This window comes from Dama dama, chromosome 23 (genome assembly GCF_033118175.1).
Source record: "Dama dama isolate Ldn47 chromosome 23, ASM3311817v1, whole genome shotgun sequence".
NCBI classification, from domain to species: Eukaryota; Metazoa; Chordata; class Mammalia; order Artiodactyla; family Cervidae; genus Dama; species Dama dama.
Genome location: NC_083703.1, coordinates 67,745,349 through 67,767,289, shown reverse-complemented (window position 1 = coordinate 67,767,289; position 21,941 = coordinate 67,745,349). Strand labels below are relative to the sequence as shown.

The window sequence follows — 21,941 nt, the reverse complement described above, 5'->3', positions numbered from 1 at the left end:
CTCTTCTCTCACCTCACCGTTTTTTGCCTGGCGAACCCCCCCGCTCTCCACCTACTTTCCACCTGCACCCGGGCAGACATACAATTCTGGAGAAAAGAAAACACAACGATGTCTACCAATTGTGCCTGAAATTCATGGTCTCAAGTGGGCCCTTAAGGTTGCCTGCTAGCCTACATTTTCCTACTTCTACCTCTTCCTCTTTCTTACTCTTAAGAGTTTGCCTCCTATTTCACTGAAGAAAATAGTAGCAGTCAGAGAAGACAGTCCCACATGCTCCTGCCACATCTTCCTCCCTGTCTGCATCTCTGCCCACATACTGGGCCTTGTGTTACTATGGATGAACTGCCCCTGAGCTTGTCTCTGATACCTTCCATTTGGGCAGTAACCACCAATCCCTCTACTACTAAGCTTATGTCTCCAGCAATTCTCTCCTCGCTCCTGGATGATCAGTCTCCCCGATTTACTGTTTCATTCCTATCAGCATACAAATATTCTGAAATATTTTTCACCCTTCAAACAACCCTCTCTTGACCCTACATCCCTCTAGAGCTTCCTCCCTATCTCTCTTTTATAGCATAAAGCCTCAAACGAGCTGCCATCTCCAGTCTTCCTCCCATTCTGTCTTGAATCTTGTCCAATCAGACTCATTCCTCACTGCTCAACCAAAACCTCTTGTCATGCTCGTCATGAGGGACTTCCCTGGTGGTCCAGTGGTTATGAATCCACCTTCAATCCCTGGTTGGGGAACTAAGTTGCCACATGCCGCTACAACTAGAGAATCTGTGCACCCCTAAGGAAAGATCCTGCTAGACACAACCAAGGCCCAATGCATCCAAGTTAATTAATTAATTAGAAGATCATCATGAGCTCCGCAGTGCTAAATCTAATAGCCAATTTTCATGCCTCATTCCCTTTGTGTGAGAAGACATATGTACAACTGTAAAGTCTTCATAAATATGAGAGGTTACCACTAGCATTTTAAAAACAATATACTTTTCAAATCAATGAATGTCCACTGCTACACAGATATCTCTGTTCATCCTCTCTCCCCAAACCCAGCCTGTTTGTGAAGTTTTTCAAGCCCAAGTGTGGGAACTTCTGTGTGTCCCTGTCATGGTAGCCAGCATCCAGAAGGGTCCAAGAGAGCACACTTTTTCATCCTCTTCCAAGATTCCCACAAATTCCTGTATGTGGTGAAAGAAAGGACCACTGTCTGGGACTGTGTAACCCTAGAGCTTATCAATCTCTCCATTGCCTGAGGTCAGAAGTGAGGATAACCACGGTCTTACCTCCTGAGTTGTTGTAAAAATGTGAAGTAGTATTTGACTTCCCCACTGTAAACTATATGAGGAGGACAGGGATGGAGTGGGGAGAAGATAAGGACAGGTCAAGAGAACAGAAGAGAGAGGCAGCCCTGTTACATATGTCATCAGACAAACAATTAAGTGTGGGGAGAGAATGTTATAGGAACTATCACGGGGCTCCATGTTAATTTCAAAAGCAACATTTGGTAGGATGAAGGTCCTTTATTTTTGCTTCGCTGGGTCTTCATTGCAGCATGCAGGCTTTCTCGAGTTGTGGTGCAGGGGCTTCTCTTGTTGCACACACAGCATGGGCTTAGTTGTCCTGAGGCACGTGGGATCTTAGTTCCCTGGCCAGGGATCGAACCCTCGTCCCCTGGGTTGGAAAGATGATTCTCAACACTGGACCACCAGGGAAGTCCCTGAAGGTCATTTTCAACTACCCTTCTTTTCTTGATTTCATCCTGTTTCACCTTCTTGCAGTCTAGAAAGATACCTGCTCCATGGCTGAGCCCTCAGGCCTCCCTGTGATTCAGGGGCCAACCAGGAGAGGCCTCTGTGGTGGGGGCAGGGACAGGGAAGCCTCCTCTACCAACTATCTCAGGCATCACCTCTTTGTGAATTCAAATCCTTATAGTTCAAGCAAGCTCATAGCAATGACCACAGCCACACCGAGCAGATGTTATTAAAAGGAATTTAATTCATCTTAATTAAAAACTCTTTAACAGCCAATTCTGTCACAGGCCTTGGCAACTGGAAGCGACTCCAGGGGCACGCCCCTTTGGGATGTGGTTGAGCCATGGTCTCGAAAGGCCCACCACTGCCACGTGTGGCAAGGAGCTTACCTGGAAGTTACTTCAATACAATATCAAAGATCTGCGAGGATTTTTTTTTAAAAAAGGTTTTAAATATATTAGACTCTCTTGATTGCCATTTTTACACAAAGCTGCTGATACAGTATACAGAGATTTAACTTTTTTTTCACATAAAATACATTTTTCTTAAGTGTTCTCTGTACATCAGTGGCTTCTGGTCTGGTGAATTATTGCGGGGGTGCTGGGGATCTGCAGACTTTTCCTGGGTGCGCAGAGCCAGGCCCCGCACCTTGGTACTCACAGTGCCCATGGGAAGCAGGCCCTCTGACCAACTGGCCAACAAGAGACTCTTGTCGAGGAGTGCTTCTAGCAAAGGCAGTCACTTCTGCAGAGTCACCCACTGGCCACATGACCCTTGACTCTTAGGTGCCCTGGGGGAGGGGAGGCTGTCCCCAGGTCACAATAGCAAGAGTTAAATAGAGTCCTTCTAGGCATCCTGTAAGAAGTGCGCTTCTGGAAAGCATCCTAGTATTCTGCTCTGGAAAAGCAAGTGGGAGAGAGAACTCCAGATCAAAAGGTATCTGACACAAATAACCAAAATGGGTCTCATGTTATGACAAGGCCGGCCAACTGGTGGGTAGGTCAGGGGACACATCCTTGTTAACTTTTCTAAGCCTGCTGAGATTGATCAAACAGTACAGAGCAGTTTCATCAATGCTGCATACTCTGATGGAGCATTACATCCTGAAGTCTTCAGAAGACCTAGGCTTGTGGTTCATTCAACTTCCTTGAGCTACTAGCCAGCAGCTCAGTCTCTGGTGGGTGTCACCAATTTACAGGGTGGGAGCAAGGGCTGGAGCTCACAAGGAGCTATGTGGCACATGCTTTAGAAACAGCCTCCTTTCATCTGCCAGGAACTGCCACCAGACCTGGGTCTAACCAGGAGCTGGGCATCTGGTCGATCTTGCTAGCTTTCTCCCTGCTCCTTGCTCTCTATCTGCCAGGAACAGAGGCAGACTTATGAGGAAAGGCTTCGATGTTAAAGGAGAAGCTCCTTTTCCTCCCACTATCCACTGGTGGGGCAGGAGGATTAGGTAATAAACGAGCAAGAGACAATGAGCTGAAGAAGCTGAGATGCATTTGGCAGCAAATTCCAGGCTCCTAGCTCTTCTAGACACTGACTTCAAACTGCTGTTAGACAGTGCCCAAAAGATGCTGGCTGGAAGGCAGCTATCCTTGAAAGTTCCAGATAGGCTTCAGGTGGTATCTACCTGGAACCCAAGACCCAGCATCTCCACCATTTAGTGGCAAATGTTATCCAAGGGTGGCCATGTCAGCAACCTCCAAACTAAAGGAATCCACAGTCCAGGGATTCTCAAGAGCAGAAAAGCAAAGGGTTGATGGACCAGGACACAGCTTTTCTGTCTCTGAATCAAATGGGGGTTGCTGGTACTCGTGGGCCTCCAAGGATGAGAACTGTAAAGAGCAGTGTCCTCACTCTACCTCATTCCTCCTTTATCCCTAGAGCCTAACACAGTGCCTGGTGAGCCTCAGCTACTCAATAAACTACAGAGTGAAAAACTCAATGACCTTGGCCCCAGCTTGTCCCTCGACACCAAGGAGATCCACAGGGAAAGTTCCCCTGGGACTTGATGGAAATGGTTTATCCCTGACTGAAAATATGAGCTAATGCCCAAGAGCCTGCAGTTGGCTCCTGTCAGGCAATCAGCTGGGATTCCCAGCCTTCCAGGTGGAAGACAGTAGCCCAGGAGGCAGGAAGCAAGGGAGGAAGGGAGGAAATAGCCAGAAGGACTCAGAAGGGGCAATAAATGCCTTCAGTCTCTGGCCTCTGAGCAAACAGATCCGAAAACCTGCACGGCTGTCTCCTAGGAGCGTGTGGCTTCCCTCGGGACCTCCCAGCTCGTAGCTCAAAAGGAATTCCAGTGTCAGTCTCATGTGAACACTGTTTTTAAAGCCTAATGGTATGCGTGTTTTGGATCATTCCTGCCCTGACCCAGTCATAGGATGAGATGATAAGAGAGCCAGCCCCAGACCCCAGAGATGTGGCAGGCGTCACGCACAGCTGTCTGCAGTCACCTGACCTGACTTTCCACCCTACACTAGATCCGCCCTGAAACTGGGGTGGGAGTTGTCTGATGCTGTGACTCTCCCTGCAGCCAGGAGCCACCGGGGCGGAGTGACTCCTTAGGCCCCTGCTCTCCGGCCCAGCTGCCCTGCGCCTGGTGAAGCATCAGCCAGAGCCCTTGGGGTCGAGCTCTGCCTCTGGGCCACAGGAGCCCTGGGGGCCACAGTGGAGGACTGGGACAAACAGCGGATCCCCTTACTAGCATTGTGGCACAAGGGGCCCCCCCCGCCCCAGCCCCAACCTCTGGCCCAGATGTCTCACAAGGTGAATTTCTCATAGGCTCAGAAAGAAAAGGATTAAAGGAAATCCAGATTTGTCCCCCAAATTTCCGAATCTGGACCTCAGGGGCCCCCTTCAGAGCTCTAAAGAGGTAGTTTTAGGACAAGTAAAAGGTGCACAGAGCAGGAAACAGACCTGCAGCTAGTTAGTTACACCAGTAGGCTTTGGCCAAGCCCGTGGACAGTGCCCAACTCGTGGGCAACAATTTCAAAGGGCTCATGAGAGGATGCAGTGGAGAGGTGGCAGACATCCTGTCCCTCATAGTCTTCCCTCCCCAGCATCAGAAAGATTGGGGGCCATGAAACTGTAAAGCTGGCACAAGACCCAACTCCAGCAGCACCACTTGAATGCAGTGCACGATGCTGGACCACAGATGGGCACCTTGGATTTGCAGGCTTGGGCAGGAGCAGGATAGCAGCCCCTGGGTCAGACAGGAGCTCACAAGAGCCAACTGGAAAACCCATGTCACCAGGCATTCCTAAAAAAGCAAAGCTGGGCTGGGAGTCCTGAACATTCACTCTGGGAGAGGTGGGGACCACAGCAGCCCCCACACTGCTCACTTTGATGGCTCAGTCTGAGGCGGACTGGGTGAGACAGGCTGGACTGAAACCATCTGACCAGTCACAAAGCTCAGCCAGGGCACTGGGTTCTGTCATCTAAACAGAGATGTTTGTAGAAAAAACATGAACTCACCTCTCTCCCTGGAAAAGCCCTTCCAACTGAAGCTTCTCCCTTAGCTTCATTTTTTTTTTCAATACCAGTCACTAAAACCTAGTGATCATGATATTGTCTGTGAAAGAAAGCTAATTCAGCAATCCCCCTCCCCAACCTGGAGTTTTACAATCTAAAAGAATTATTTTATCCAACACACTTTTGAAAATGCTACCTTTTTTCCCTCTCCTCGCCACATTTTGATGCTTCCATCCAAGAGCACAATAGATTTTGATTATTCCAGGAGCAGAATTACCTGGCATTCTACCTTGGCCCCTGGGTGCTTACACAGATGGTTCTGGGCACCGGCAAAGCCATGGGAAGGAGGTCTACACCCATCTCATCCGCCCACTGTGGGTTCATCAAAGTCAAAGTGTCGGTCGCTCAGTTGTGTCTGACTTTTTGCGACCCCATGAACTGCAGCCCACCAGGCTCCTCTGTCCATGAAATTCTCCAGGCAAGAATACTGGAGTGGGTTGCCATTCCCTTCTTTGGGGAATCTTTTGGACCCAGGGATCTAAACCCCCATCTCCTGCATTGCAGGCAGATTCTTTACCATAGCTCCCTCTGAACACAGAGAAGACCTCCTGCTCCTGCCAGATGGGGATGACGATACCAAGCCCTGGCAGGACTCTGGGCAGGAAGACGGGTCTCAGCTTAGCAGGCCCCCTCCCCTGCTAAAGCCATGTTGGCAGTGGTGACAAACTCTGAATCTTAACCTCAGTCCTCCTAGGAAGAGCTCACAAATTCTCGGTCCCACCTGCTTCCCATGAGCCCGGTTGTGTCATTCCTACAAGTTGATTGAGTGTGAGTGTGTATGTGTGTGTGTATTGATATATGACATGTGAGTATGGGTCCAGAGAAGCCTTGACCAACAACAGAACTGGAATCCCAGCTCGCCCTCCCAAAATCTGACAGCAGGATGAGTCACGAAGCCACGACGGGCCCTGTTTTTTGATGGCAGACAATGCGGCAAGAAGCAGAACCATGGGAAGTGGTGATGCTATGGGCAGCTGGCTGAGAGGTGGGCTCTGCGTTCCAGAGGAATGCAGAGCCCACCTCCCCCTTCCCACCCCAGCTGCCCCCCACCCACCCCCAGCCAGGGCTGCTGGGCTGGCCTGGATTCCAGGGTCCCTCTCCCCGTGCATCTCTCTCCTCCATCCCACAGAGACTAGGAGATACGGCAGCAGCCATGGACCTTCTCCTCCATCTCCTCTATGGGGGCCTTGAACTTCAAGAGCGGGGGGTCTCCACTGGTGACCGTGTAATACACCGAGGTCCCGTTGCTGCTGTACGGAGAAGTTCTGCCTCCGATCAAGGGGGCCTTGCCTTCGCTGCTGCCCTCGCCCGTCCTGGACACGCCGCCGCCCAGGTGGGTGCTCAGGAAGGGGTGGCTGAGCAGTTTGGCCGCAGCCCGCTGCCTCTTCAGCTCCAGAAGCGTCTGGGGGCTCTGTTCCTTGTAGCCACTCCAGGACGGGGTGGCGTCGGCCACGCCAGGGTTGCCATAGGCCATGCTGTAGTCGGGCACCTCGTGCACTTTCCAGACGTCCCCGTTGGACAGCGCATACTGGTAGGTGCTGACCGGAGCCCGGAGGCCGTTCTCAACAGGCACGTCCATGTCGCTGCGTGGGATCTTGGTGGGAAACTCAGAGAGCAGCACGGGCTTCTCCAGCCTGGGGTTCTGAGGGTGAGAAGGACAACGTCATCAGCTGGCTGGCGGAGCTGAACCCCGCCCCGACTTGCGCCTCTACTGAGGGCATGATTGCTTGAACCTGTCCTCTTCCATTTTCCCTAACTGGGTAATAAGACCTCCGTTTTCCTCTGGGGAACCGCACCAGTCTGTGGGTTTTCATAGACCCGACTGACTCCCATCTTTGCTCCAGGAGATAAGCCATGACCCCGGGACCTGGCCAATCAATAAACTCACTACTGGAATTGGTTCAGGAATGGGTTCAGAAATTGGTTCCATGAAACTCAACCCTGGGACTTACTGCAAGAAAAATTGGGGAAGAGCAGTTCTGTTTCTGTAGGAACGGCAGGGGTGAGAATCATAAACTGAGGAGACAGCACACCAAAGGGCCTGCTTGGCTGTGAAACCAACATTAAGGAAGAGAGAGACGACAGAGACACTGCACCCTCGTGATATGTTCTTTTTTTTTTTTTTTAGGATTTTTTGATGTGGACCATTTTAAAAGTCTCTACTGCATTTATTACAACATTGCTTCTGTTTTTATGTTTTAGATTTTTGGCCTCGAGGCATGTGGGATCCTATCTCCCTGACCAGGGATTGAACCCGCAGCCCCTGCATTGGAGGGTGAAGTCTGAACCACTGGACTGCCGGGGAAGTCCCCTGATGATATGTTCTGAGCCCCCGGATCCAGTTGGCCCAGACTTTCCAGTTACCCAAGCCAGTGCATTCTTTTTGTGTGTGTAAGTCAATCTTAATTGGGCTTTTTGGTCACTGAGAATTCTCTCTCTATACTCCTGGGGTTATCTCTGCTCCAAATGGGAGTGATTCTTACTCAGAGATCTTTTCCACCTAGCAATCCTTGGGTAACGAGAGCTTTAAAAGGAGCTGCTACCTAGAAACTTTAAGGAAAACGTGGATACATTTGATAGTAACAAAAATATAAAGCATACCAAAAATCACTATAAACAGGGTCAAAAGACACACAAAAAACTTCTTTTTTTTTTTTGGCCACACAAGAGCACGTGGGATCTGAGTTCCCCAGTCCCTGCCCCCTGCAATGGAAGCAAAGTCTAAAACACTGGACCACCAGGGAAGTCCTCCCACTTATTTTTCTGTAAACCTAAAACTACTCAAAAAAATAAAGCCTGTTTGTTAATAAATAAATAAATAAACAAATACAATGCCTGAGTCCAAAGCCTGGAGACTGATTTAATCAGCTGGGATTACGGCCTGGACATCAGCTTTAAAAACAGAAACAAACGCCTCCCCAAGGTGATTTTCTTATACAATTTAGATAGTGAACCACTGGTTGAAGAGAAAGGGTTGTCTCATCACGGCTGTGCCAGCTATCAGGGAGTCAGCTCTGCCAAACGTGGGTACCACGGCCAGCCCTGGGGGCTATCAGTGCAGAGTCCCGTCAGAAACCTGACTTGGGAGTCAGGCTGAGCAAACACGCCCTCAGATCAGTGGTTCTCAAATTCTTGCATGCATCCAAATCCTCTGGAGGGCTGGTTAAAACACAGACTGCTGGGTCCCAGCCCCAGGATTTATGATTCAGTCCATCTGGTGTGGGGCCTGAGAACCTGCGTTTCTCTTTTAATTGGAGGATAATTGCTTTACTATGTTGTGTTGCTTTCTGCCAAACATCAACATGAATCAGCCATAGGTATGCATATAGCACCCCCTGAACCTCCCTCCCACCACCCCACCATCCCACCCCTCTAGGTTATCACAGAGCACCAGGTTGAGCTGGGCTTCCCTGCTGACTCAGACAGTAAAGAATCTGCCTGCAATGTGGGAGACTTGGGTTCGAACCTTGTGTTGGGAAGATCCCCTGGAGGAGGGCATGGTAACCCACTCCAGTATTCTTGCCTGAAGAATCCCCACAGACAGAGCAGCCTGGAGGGCTACAGTTCATGGGGACTCAAAGAGTCGAACACGACTGAAGTGACTGAGCACACTCTCGTATCTTTGGGGTGGAAGGGCTGCCTGGAAAAGGGAACGTAGGAGCTTTCTGGGGTGACAGAAATGCGTATACTTTCATCCAAAGGTACACATTGGTAAGAGGTCATTGAAAATTTCATTTAAGATTTCTGGAGGTTATACAAGTTACACCTCAATCACAAAGAAAAGATAATTAAAGCATATCGGGGAAGCATCTGAAATATGATTTGATTTCGATCTACAACTCTTTTCTTTCCTAAGCCCCAAGCTCAGGTGGGAAGAGGCAGAACACAAACTCCAAGTGTGCAGGCTCCATCCCAGTCAGTGCTTCTATGGGGATTCTCTCTTTTATAAAGAACATTTTGAATCAAATCTTTTTTCAACATTTATTTGGCCGGGCTGGGTCTATAGTTGTGGTTTATCCCCCGATCAGGGATCAAACCCAGGTCCCTTGCATTGGGAGCGAGGAGTCTTAGCCCTTGGAACACCAGGGAAGTCCCTCTTTTTTTTTTTAAGTTTTTATTTTATATTGGAGTATAGCTGATCAACGACGTTGTGATAGTTTCAGGTGGGTGACAAAGGAACTCAGCTGTACATATATGTGGATCTATTCTCCCCCAAACTCCCTTCACAATGGAGATTCTTTAGAGCATATGCCTTCACTCCTGCCAGCAAGACAAGCCCTCACTTGACCTCCTTGTTCACGCAGGGAAGCAGGGTCCCACTGAGACACTTTGCATCCCTCCAAGCAACATTGGCTAGAAATGTTTTCAGCTGCTCTTTGTGTGATGGTAGAACCACAAAGGCACACCACTGCTGGTATGGTCAGCCCCTTCCTTCTTGTGCCCAATAGTTCTGCTCTGGTCCCAAACTTGCATACTCCACCCAGCAAGACTGCAGCCAGGCATGGACCTGAATGCATCAGTACTGAGTCAAATGAAAAGTGAAAGTGAAGTCGCTCAGTCATGTCTGACTCTTTGTAATCCATGGACTGCAGCCTGCACCAGGCTTCTCCATCCATGGAGTTTTCCAGGCAGGAATACTGGAGTGGGTTGCCATTTCCTTCTCCAGGCAATCTTCCCAACCCAGGGATCGAACCCGGGTCTCCGGCATTGCAGGCAGACGCTTAAATAGCATCCCCCCAAAACTCACATCCACCCCACATCTCTGAGTGTGACCCTATTTGGAAGTAGGGTCTTCACAGGTATAATCAGTTACATTAAGATGAGGTCACACTGGACAAGGGTGGACACTAATCCAATGACTGGTGTCTTTCTAAGAGAAAACAAAGACACAGACCCATATACAATGAAGGCCACATGGAGACAGAGGCAGAGATTGGAGGCACGCTAGCAAAAAGCCAAGGAGTGCCCGAGCTGTCAGACGCTAGGAGACAGGCATGGAACAGAGTCCCCTTCCAATACCCAGAAGGAACCAAGCCTTCAGACACCTTGATTTTTAGACTCTGGCTTCCAGAGCTGTGAGAAAAGACATTTCTCTCACTTCAAGCCACCTATTCATTACAATAGTTCTCAGAAAACAATACAGCATCTTCTTAGGAAAGCTGTTTAACACCCAAACCGTTATCTACTCCTGGAGCCAGCTTCTTAGATGTTCTGCCAGCCCTCTACTACTTTTCAAAAGTTTTCTTCCAACCCAATATCTCATCACAATTCTCAACATCTTATTAGGTTTCCCCTAAAAAAGTTTTAGCACCCAAAAAAAAAAAAAAAAAGTTTTAGCACCCTTCTCTCCCAGAGAGGTTGCCCTACGGAACCTTCTCCTCTGGGAAGCCAGAACAAAATCTTTCTTCTGCTGGAACTGAAGCAGACACATGGTGATCACTTGCTCCCTGGCAGTTATGAGCCCCTACTGTGTGCCAGTCACCCAGCTCTGATGCAAACACATCCTACACTCGCCTCAAAAACCATGGAAGGCACCCCCATCAGACAGGATCCACCTGGTTTAAAGGCGATGGCCAGCTGACCTCCCTCCAAAGGCTCTGAGATGAAGAAGCAATGCCAAGCTGGGGTTCCAACTGTCCCCCTCCAATGGCAGTGGTCAGTGGGGCAGGGCGGGAGGCAAGTTCTCACCGGGTCCTTATTCTCTTGGTCTGTCCTGGTCTCCCTGATGTCCCCGTTGTAGGTAGAGTTCCGCTGATCCTCGGATGCGCTCCGCTGCTGCCAGAGTATAGCCTCTCCCTCATACTCCTTCCTGTACAGGTTGGTCCTGTCGGACAGGCTGGCTCGACGTACCACCTTCCTAAGGGGAGAGGGGGGTGGTGGGAGGCTGCTTCCAGGCTCCATGGGCGGGAGCATCCTTGTGCACCCCTGGCTGTCCCGCCCCCGACTCACCCTCGGCTGCCCGCGCTGGACGTCCTCCTGCTCAAAGATGACTTATGCCTCAGTTGCGACTTCATGATCACATCATGCTTGTGTTTCAGCTCCAACAGCAGAACTTTGAACTCCTCCTCTTCACACAGGTCTGAAAGGGTGGAGGAGTCCATGGGTGGGGGGGGGGGGCGCAGAGAAGGGGCTGGTGATCCCTGAGGACCCTCCAGACCAGAGGAACTGCCATCTCAACCCACTGAAAACTCCCAGCATCTTTTGTGCTGTGGGTGGAGGGGCAAAAGCAGTGCCAGCCTTATTTTCTGGGCTACAACCCACTCCTTAGAGGAGTGTAAGAAGAGGAAACCCCCGGTCCTATGCACAGTCCCAATTCCCAGCTATGACTGAAGGATTCATATGCCTTTGATCGCTTCCAAGAGGAGTCATCAATCCTCCACTGATAGAAAATGTATCGAGAGAAACCAGCAGGTACCCCATGGAGCCCAAGCAAGACATTGTGGAAAGATATTGAAATCATATATCCCCACCCACTCAATCCCTCTCATCTTTTAGTTCATCTGTCTACCTATTCATCCATAGATTCATCCTCTACCCACCCATCCTCTTATTCATTCATCCATACATTCACCCACTTATTCACCCATTAATTTATTCATCAAACTATCCATCTACCATCTATCCAACCATATATTCAACCATTTATCCTCCACTCATCAAAAAAATCAATGAGTGCTAATGTATGTACCAGGTGTGGTCCTTCTGAACTTACCAATTGGCATCTCATCCATGGACGTCCTAGCACTGAGACTGGCCCCATGGGACACCAACAGCTCTGCCATCTGCATCTGAAACACAGGAAGAAGCCACGGTTCCCCCCTGCCCATGGCTGAGAAAGCCTAGGAGTTGGAAAGAGTGAGTTCAAGGCTTCTTAGGATGTGATCCAACGAACGGTAGGGCAAAGCTGACTCCCAGGGAAGGCTCTGCCCCCTAAAGCCAGGAACTCCGACAAATGCAATGGGCTTGACACCTCCTCCAGCATGACTCAGCCATGCCAGGGGACAGAAGGAGTCAGCTCTAACTCTAGAGAGGTCAGGTGTTTAAACAGGAATGGCGAAAACTACAGAGATTTCTGTCTGGGAAACAAGTGGAAAAACTCAAGACAGCAATGTGGGAACTTTTCTAATTTGGCAAATTGGATTGTCATCTTGTTAGGACACAACTCGACAATCCTTTTTGCAAACTCCATAGGTCTTTTCACATCCTACACGCTGGCTGTAGTCAATACCCTAAGTGGGTCTGGTGTTCTTTTGAACCAACTCCCAGCCCAAAGGTCAGCAGTTTGGCCACAAGCTGGCCTCTCTCACAGCCCTGTGGGTGATAACTACCTGTCCCCAGAAGGCAGCCGCATGCAGGGGCTCCCAGCCATCCCAGTCCTTCACATCCACGCGTACACCATGGTCCAGGAGGAGTTCGGCTGCCCGCAGGTATCCGTTGGCTCCAGCTATGTGCAGCTGAAGGAGAGGAAAGGGGTCAGCACTCCCCATGGGGGCTGGTCCCTCATTTGGAGGCAGGATAGCCCATTCCCCGGCCCAAGGCCCAGATCATACTTGGGGCCGGTAGAATGGAACAGAAGGAGGTGTAAATACCAGCCACATTACAGAGCATTAGTAAGTCTGCAGTATGGAAACAGAAGGTAAGGAAGAGAGGTGAGTCCTTCTCCTCTGTCTTCGAGCCCCTGTCGTTAAGGCATCAGCATTTACTGAGTGCTTACTATGCACTGAGCCCTGTAGATGGGGTCTCAGAGGTCCAACAGAACACAGCCCTGATGGCCAGATGCCACGTCATCCAGAGGTCAGGTTGCTATAAGTTTCTGGCAAACAGAGGTTTGGGGTTTTTTCTTTTTTTTTTTTTTAATTTTCAGAAAAAACAAAACAGGATGTGATCTGGAACAGGCATACACGAAAACTGGTATCACTATCTGATTTATAAATGTTTGATGCTTGCCAACTATTAAGAATGACACACAGCTGGCCAGACATTAAAAACTGTAGGGCCACCTATATAGCTGGGAATAAAAAGTATGACTGGGAGATTGATAAGGTGGGTTTTTTTATTTTTTGTTTTACTAAAGTATAGTTGATTTACAGTGTTTCAGGTATATAGCAAAGCAATTCAATTATTCATCTGCATGTATTTTTTTCCAGATTTCCTTTCCCATTACAGGGGATTACAACTACCATTACGTTGAATATAGTTCTCTGTGCTATACAGTAGGACCTTGTTCTTTATTATATAAATAGAAGTGATCATGTTAATAATAATAATGAGTTCATCACCAGAATCTATTGAGAGTTTACAGGCTCTGTTGAGCACCTACATGCAGAATCTCATTTAGTCCTCCCAACAACCCCATGGGAAAGGTACGCCTCCCGGCTTCACTGGGAAGAACTGAGACCTAGTGTGTGCCCAGCCATGTGAGAGAAGCCGCTCTGAGGCCAGTCCAGGAGGAGCAGACCCCCGTGTCCACAGGGCTGAGCCACAGACCCAGAGGAGCCCCATCCAGGGCGGGCCGTGTCCTGGCACAGCCTGGCCGTAACTTCACCTAGTCTTCATGCAGCGTCCAGTCCAACTACCTGACTCAACTCTTGAGTGCTGGGCTGAGCAGGTGATTTGAGCGGGGACCCCTTTCTTAGAAAAGAGCATCAGGCACAAAAACCTAGAAAGAGGACTACATCCACTGCTGGGTATATATCCAAAGAAAATGAAAACACTAATTCGAAAAGACACAGGCACCCCAATGTTCATAGCAGCATCATTTACAAGTGTCAAGATATGGAAGCAACCTAAGTGTCCATCAACAGATGAATGGATAAAGAAGGTGTGGTATATATAAGCAATGGAATACTACTCAGCCATATAAAAGAATGAAATAAAGGCATTTGCAGCAACATACGTAGACCTAGAGGGCATTATGTTTCATGAAAGAAGTCAGACAAAGACAAATACTCTATGTTATCACTTATATGTGAATTTAAAAATGAATGTATGGAACAAAACAGAAACAGACTCATCAATAGAGAGAGAAGGGGGAAGGGAAAGATAGGGGTAGAGGACTGAGAGACACAAACCACTATGTATAAAACAAATAAGTCAAGTATATTGTACAGCACAAGGAAATACAGCCATTATTTTGTAATAATTTTTAATGGAGTATAATCTATAAAAAAATACTGAATCACTGTGTTATACACCTGAAACTAGTATATTATAAAGCAACTGTTTGTCACTAAAATAAATAAATAATCAATTTAAAAATTTTATTAAAAAAAAAGAAAGGGGGATGACGCAGAGGGTAGACTCAGGAACGGGGTGGGAGAAGTTCAATGATCACATCTGGGCTACCATGTCAAGCCTGAGGGGCAGTGAAGGAACTTGGTACTGCTGAGCCCTACCTGAAAAGCTGAAGATTCTGAGACCCTGAGTGCTCACAATCACATGGACCCCAAGCCTAGGACAGGATGGGCCCAGCCATGTGCAAGGTTGAGGGGGGCTTCCAAGGCCATATTCTAGTTCTCAGTTTAGAGGCTGCAGAAGCAGACCTCCCCAGTACTGAGCTGTATCATGCTATGAAAGCCTATGAAGAAAGATCAAGAAGGTTTCACTGACACTTAAATTGAAACAGTGAGTGAAGCTAATAAGGCAGATAGAGAGAGAGGATTCCATCATTCTCTGTCTCCAATGTCTAGTAAAGCATGTGGCACAGAGGATGTGTATGTTGACGGGATGGATGGGTGAACCGATGGATGGATGGGTGGATCAATGGATGGATGGGTGGACCAATGGATGGATGGGTGGACCAGTGGATGGATGGGTGGACCAATGGATGGATGGGAGGACCAATGGATGGATGTATGAACCAATGGATGGATACATGAACCAATGGATGGATGGGTGAACTAAAGGATGGATGGGTGAACCAAAGATGGATGGGTGAACCAGAGGATGGGTGAACCAAAGATGGGTGGGTCCCTGGGGGTGTCTGGGCTCTGAAGTCAGGGAACCAGAAGAGAGGCTGTTGCAGCAACATCAGGGACAGACAATGAAACAAGGCACTGAGGTGGGAGAGGGTACACTGAGGCAGGAGAATGAACGGTGCAAAGCAAGATGGCCTGGATGAGTGGATGAATGTGGCACCCATCTTGAAGCAGGAGACATCATGGGAAGAGGTGGAAATAATGAACTCAGAATGGACACCGGGAGTGTGAGGTCAAGGAGAAGCTTGGAGACAGAAGAGGTGAACAGCAGAGTCAAGCCTCCCCAACGCATGGCTCCCAACTCCCAGCCCCAGCTTCTCAAGGCAGATGATTCCTGCTCTGCTAACTCCACATTCCAGGGGCAACCCTGTCCCCAAAAGGGGGAGGAACTTTAAGGCTACAGACAGGCCCCCACTGTGTAGGCTTGACCTCCACCCAGTGCTGGCCCCGTTCAGCTCCAGCTGGTCTGGGTTCTGGTCCCGACCCCCCAGCCCAATCCAGCCTGGCCCCTCTCCTCACCAGTGTGGCCCCCTGGGCATCTACCCAGTCAAGGTCCTGGCCAGCTGCGATCATACAGTGAATGTCCGAAATCATCTGCTGCTCGGGAGCTGCCCGCATCTCGTTGATTTTCTCCTGGGTGATGCCTGCAGTGGGGGTGGGGGGGGAGATTGAGTCAGCATTCCCAGGCAGAGAACCCATGGGGGAGGGGAGGGAGGGCAGAGCGGGAAGGTATGACTCCTCTTTCCTAGGGTCTGCCAGTCAAGGGGATAGACAGACGTGCTCAGAGGTCATTTCTCCCAGGCCCACTGAAAACAAACGCCACGTGCTGGGCCACGAACAAGAGCCTGGAACCCAGTGGCGCTGTATTAATATCAATGACTGTTACATACACAGCTCTTCTACCTGGCAGTCCCGACCACCCACCTACCCACCTCCTGGCTCCATCTCATCCTTTAGGTCCAGCCTGGATCTCATCCTTTAGGTCCAGCTGGCATCCCCTGCCCACTCTATCTGACCAGGTCTCTGTTCATTTCTTCCACTTCATCCACAGCTGTGTTTGCAGCACCAGGCATGATGCTCAGTGAATCTCTATTACGGCCACAGCTGAATTACTGAATATATCACTTCTGAATGGAGAGCTGAATAAATCGAGGTGGAGGGACTCAGAAACACATTTTCAAGCCTGAATCTCTGGCTAAAATGTAAGTGTTACTGGCAGCTACTAATGGAGTTTAAGGAGAGAGTGATTTGCTCTGAAAAAAAGGTCCATGAAAGCAAGCATTCTTGGATAGAACTCAGGGGAGGTCTGCAAACTTAAAGGGAGAAAAAGAAGGACCTGTTTATTTTCGCTAACTTTTTATTTGTTTACTTTTGGCTGTGCTGTGTCCCTGTCGCTGTGTACGGGCTTTCTCTAGCTGTGGTGAGCGGGATCTACTCTCTAGTTTGGGTGCCCAAACTTCTCAATGTGATGGCTTCTCGTGTTGGGGAGCAGGGGCTCTAGTGCACACGGGCTTAGTTGTTCAGGGGCATGTGGAACCCTCCTGGACCAGGGATCAAATCCGTGTCCCCTGCCTGCCAATGCATTCTTGGATTCTTAAACACTGTACCACCAGAGAAGTCCTATTTTCACTAACTTTTCAATGAGATATAGCATTTCCTTCTAGTCCAAATTCACAGTAGAACTGGCAGTGCCCATGACTTTGTCACCAACAGAAACTATAGGTATTTTCACACCATGTTATCTTATTGTTTCATGAATCAATGAAGTTTCTATATGACACATTTAAAAGTATTTGGTGAGCCCTACTTAAATAGCAGTTGTTTCCTTTATAATCCTATGGCTTTGATAACTTCATTAAAAAATACAGACGGGGTGGGTCCATAGATTCACCAGACTGGCACAAAAATTATTAGGAAGTTCTACAGAAAGTGGACAGGGAAAGCTCCAGGGCCAGGGAATGGGCAGGCCAAAAGGGCGGTTCCTGCAGCCATCTGGGCAGAAACACAAGGGCAGAGATGAGGGGAGGACCTCAGACTGCAGTCCAGGGTCTGGATTTGAGATATATTTCTAAAGAGGAGGCCTTTCAGGAGCATGTACTGGGGTGATGGGGGCGGGCTGGTCTCTGCTGCATTTGTTTCCTCTCTGAAGCTCATTTGTGAGCTGAGAATAGCCCACATCTTGTTTATCCGGGGTCCCTGGCAGCCCAAGCGGTGCCTGGCACAGAGCAGGCAGCCGTGAATGTTCTTGACTTTGTATTTTCCCAAATGGGAATATATCTTTATTGTGAATGTTTTGAATTGAACCGTCACAGCTGATGAAGAGACGGGGCCAGCTGAGGCTGCCCATGTGTGTGGGTGACACAGATGACAGCCAGGCCCCTCCCCGTGCACCACGCATTTTCCAGGCTTGTTCTGTGTCCGCATCTTGTCCATCACATGGGTAACAACCATCGTGGGGTTCCGTCCAAGTTCCTGAACACTGAGCGATGGGGACGTCTCTAGGTAACTTGTTCACCTGCACTGATCTGAGAGATGCTCGCCACAGCCCCACACCCAGCCCACTTCACAGCAGGCGGCCCTGCCCTTACCCTGGTACGCCATGCACGTCTCGATGACATCCAGGGTGGGCTCATCCTCACAGAGGTCATAGGGCATGTTCCCATCGGAGTTGACAGCGAGCAAGTCGGCTCCACTGCAGAGAGAGGACCAGGGTGAGGGCCAGGAACGTGCAGAGGGTTGGTCTGACTGCCTCTACTGTCCAGCCTCTCACCCACACCCCACTGGGCACCCCAACACTCATAACCCAACCACAGCGCAGCCCAGCAAGGACTGCATCTCCAGGATCTCAGGGGGCCTGTGGGGGGAAGGGGCCACAGTCCCAGGAGAGCTGTGGCACTTTCCCCAGCTTCCTCCTCTGTTGAACCAGCAGGTGGGCACTTGAGGATAGATGTCAAATAAGAAAAGACAAAAAATTAATGGGGGCAGCACCACTTTCCAAGCATCTGCTAAGAGCCAGGCTTGATCTAAGCTCTTTACACACATCATCTGATATAATCCTCATAATATTCTTCTTGGTTCAGTATTATTGGCCCCATCTCACTCAAGGGAAAACAAGGTTCAGATAGGGTCAGTTACTTGTCTGAGGTCACACAGCTAGGATGTGGGAGGTTCAAGATGGAAACTTGGCTCTTTCATGGGCCAGCTCTTTTTACTTCTCCCTGTCCTATTTCAACCTTGGACCAAGTGCAGAAACACCCAAGGCTACCCTAATTCCTCCTCTAAGTCCCTGACCCAAAGGCAAACCAGGACAGGGCAGGAGAAGGCCTTGGGACCCCGTGGGAGAATTCCCCTTTGGGGCCAGTGGCTCCCAAAAACATGGGCCTGGGCTGCCCTGTGGCAGAATCACTCAGACACCACTGAAATAAAACGAAGCTTCCTGGGCTCCACTTTAGACCTCCCGAAACAGAGTCTCTCAAGAGGATGGGGTGGGGCTGAGGATTACACATTTTAGACCCATGATTCTGGTAGAGATTGGCGCTGGGGACGGGTACCATGCTGGTATCCACTTCCTTTTCCTCCCGCACCACCTCTGATTGGATGGTGGCCATCTGATGATCCTGCAGACTTAGCCACACCCAGGTTCTCACTGGAGATGTGGGCACGGGCCACCTGCCAGTCCTCTGGCCTAACAGCCCTCCCCTGGGACCTCTCTGAGCTCCTGTGTGCCCATGGGTAAGCTAATCCACCTCTCTGAGCCAGGGAAGCATCTCTGTCATCCGAGCAGCCATTCGATGGGCCCTGGCTGCTCTGCTGAGACCTCTGCCAACGGCCACTTGCCCTCGGCCGCTATTCCTGAATCCCTTTGCTCAGATGCTCCCCTGGGACCCCAGCCACATTGATCTCACTTTATCTCAGTTCTGGGACTAAAATCACCTGATTTCCTGCTGAGTTTCTCAGGACTTCTGCGTCCCTGAGTGTTCAGTGCCCAGCACAGGGCTTGGCCCTGCTCAACTGCCCACCAATCATTAGATGAATTCAATGAAACACACTTGAAATTCAAGGTTGCCCCTTCTCTGTGTTTGGAGAGCCTGAGCAGACTGGAAAGAAGTTCAAGGTGGGGAAAAACTGTTCAGAGCTCTACAGAGGGAAATGGCCTTATCCCTGGGAAAGACATTGCTATGTGGTGTCCCCCAAAGTAGGTTCTGCCCCCAAGAAAAGCATGTGGATGGGACTTGAGAGGGCAGAGCCAAGGAAATACGCCTGCTTTTTTATAGCAAGAAAAATGGCAACAACACGTAAGTATGGAGATGAATACAGGCTCGTGGGGACAGACAGAGAAAAAGAGATGAAAAGAAAGAGCATCATAGCGTGATACAAAGCCAAAGACACTACAAGAAAACTACAGACCAATATCTCTTATGAACAGTGATGCAAAACTCCTCAAGAAAATACAAGCAAACCAAATTCAGCAGCACAGTAGAAGGATTATATGCCATGACCAAATGGGATTTATTCCTGGAATGCAAGGATGGTAAATTGTGTTGTGTATTTTATGACCATCATATTAGGGGAAAGGAAGGGAATGAAAAGAGAGGAAATGTGAATTAAGAGAGACACAGGGGAAAAGACAACGTGAGATCAAGGAGGAAAGAAGACAGAGAGGGAAAACAGGAGACAGACACAGGGATGAAAAGGGAATGTGGGGAGAAAAGGGATAGGCACCAAAGAGACAGGAAAAAAAGAGAGATGAAAGTCCTCCCCCGCCACACACAAAAAAAAAAAAAACCTGGAAAAACACCAAAGGCACACCCATGGCTGATTCATGTCAATGTATGGAAAAACCACTTCAATACTGTAAAATAATTAGCCTCCAATTAAAATAAGTAAATAAATTAAAAAAAAAAAAAAAACAAAGGCGGAGGGAAGGCTGCTCCTGGGGGAGAGAGGGGCACGTACTACTGAACGAGGATCTTCACCAGGTTAATGTGGCCGCAGGTGGCCGCGGCATGCAGAGGCGTCCACAGCTCGTTGTCCTTGGCGTTCACGTTGGCACCGTGGGAAAGGAGCAACTTGACAATTTCCTCAAAGTTGTCGATGCAGCACTGCAAGGCGGACACAGGCAGGGGTCAGCTCCGGGCAGGTCATGACGAGGGCACACCCAGTTCCCGAGAAGGACAACGGAGCCAAGCTGCCTGCAGTTGAATCCAGCTCCATTATGTACATGCTGAGTGATCACAGGCAAGCCACTTAACCTTTCTGAGCCTGTTTCCTTGTAAGTAAGTTAATAATGCACAAAATAAAAATATTAAAAACAATATAAAAAGTAAAGTCAGCTATAAGATTCTTTCCAAATGTTGGTGGAACGGGACGAAATTTCGAACAAGGCTTCAAAACCTTTACTTTTTAATTTCGGAAGGCTTTCTTCAAACAAAACTGTAAGGAGAACTCTAAGTTAGATAGCCAATAAATTCAAATAGAGCAGTTCAGGCTGAAGCTGGGGTGTGTGGGGGTGGGGGTGTTGAGAAGGTCCCCCTGCCCCATCAGTGGCCTCCTAGATTATAGTTTGAAACCTCTGACTTAGGAATTTCTGACCCAGAAGCTAGTTCTTGGGGAAGTCCCAAGTAACGAAGCCTCCCCCAAAAAACACAGCTCCACCCGAGGGCTCTAGTGGGTCCTGACAGAGTTCCTGCGAGGAGACAGCCATGTCTGTCCTCCTGCTTGTCCACACGTGGGTCAGCCCCAATGAGAAGGCAGCTCACAGAGATACTGGGCTCCAAAAGCCACTGGAGCCCCCAAACTCCAGGGAGAGAGAGCGAAAGATTCCTAGGGGACAGAGGGAGCTCAAGCCGGGGCCATGAGCAGGGAGAGGCGAGGACAGGGGGCAGAAGACGGGCAGCCACTTTACAGGCTGCAGGAAGGATCTCGGATGACCTCCGGAGAAACCAGCAGGGACAGGGCAGCGGACCTGTGGCTCAGAACTGCCCATCCAGGGAAGGCTCTGCCCTCAGTGCATGGGAGACGCTGCAGAGTTATACTCAGAGGAGCAGCACAATTCAAACTTGTTTTTTAAAAAAATCCCTCCTCCAGCTGCATGCGGAGAACAGACTTCAATCACAAGCTTCTGGAGGGAGAAGAGGGAGGGCGAGAAACTATGTCAAAATCATCCCATTTAAGAGATGATGGCGGCCTGACCTACAGAAGTGACTGTGGGCGGGGGAGAAGTGACTGGATGCCAGCAGAAAGAGCGGGGGCACCTGTGGGAGCCCAGGGCCTCAGGGGGGTGCGGGGATGGGGCGGCACCACAGCCCCCACCCCCATTCCCTGCAGAACCAGGGGTCAGAGGGACGTCCTTGGTGGTCCGAAGGTTAAGACTCCGAGCACCCAATGCAGGGGACCTGGGTTCATTCCCTGGTCAGGGAACCAGGTCCCGCATGCCACAACTAAAAGATCCCACATTCCACAAGTAAGACCTGGTGCACCCAAATACATACTTACATACATACCAAATACATGCACCCATACACACCACACACATAAATACACACCAAAATACATACATGTATACGTACCACATACATACACATCACACACACATGCCAAATATATAAATACATGCATACATACATAACAAATACATACTAAATACATACATATAGATTTAAAAAAGAAAAAA

General features: G+C 49.3%; 1 protein-coding gene across 2 annotated transcripts in view; it reads right to left on the bottom strand.

Moving 5' to 3' along the window:
* Positions 1 to 1,981: 1,981 nt before the first annotated feature.
* The window catches only part of PPP1R16B (protein phosphatase 1 regulatory subunit 16B), a 109,053-nt gene continuing 89,093 nt past the window's right edge, over positions 1,982 to 21,941 (bottom strand). For both annotated transcript variants that reach the window (XM_061127274.1, XM_061127275.1), the window contains exons 4-11: positions 20,225 to 20,370; positions 17,857 to 17,960; positions 15,788 to 15,912; positions 12,620 to 12,745; positions 12,004 to 12,079; positions 11,241 to 11,370; positions 10,980 to 11,148; positions 1,982 to 6,933 (exon numbers count right to left, since the gene is read on the bottom strand). In XM_061127274.1, the coding sequence (XP_060983257.1) occupies positions 6,424 to 6,933; positions 10,980 to 11,148; positions 11,241 to 11,370; positions 12,004 to 12,079; positions 12,620 to 12,745; positions 15,788 to 15,912; positions 17,857 to 17,960; positions 20,225 to 20,370 (1,386 nt within the window). In that variant the 3' untranslated portion in view covers positions 1,982 to 6,423. The remainder of the gene's footprint in view (positions 6,934 to 10,979; positions 11,149 to 11,240; positions 11,371 to 12,003; positions 12,080 to 12,619; positions 12,746 to 15,787; positions 15,913 to 17,856; positions 17,961 to 20,224; positions 20,371 to 21,941) is intronic.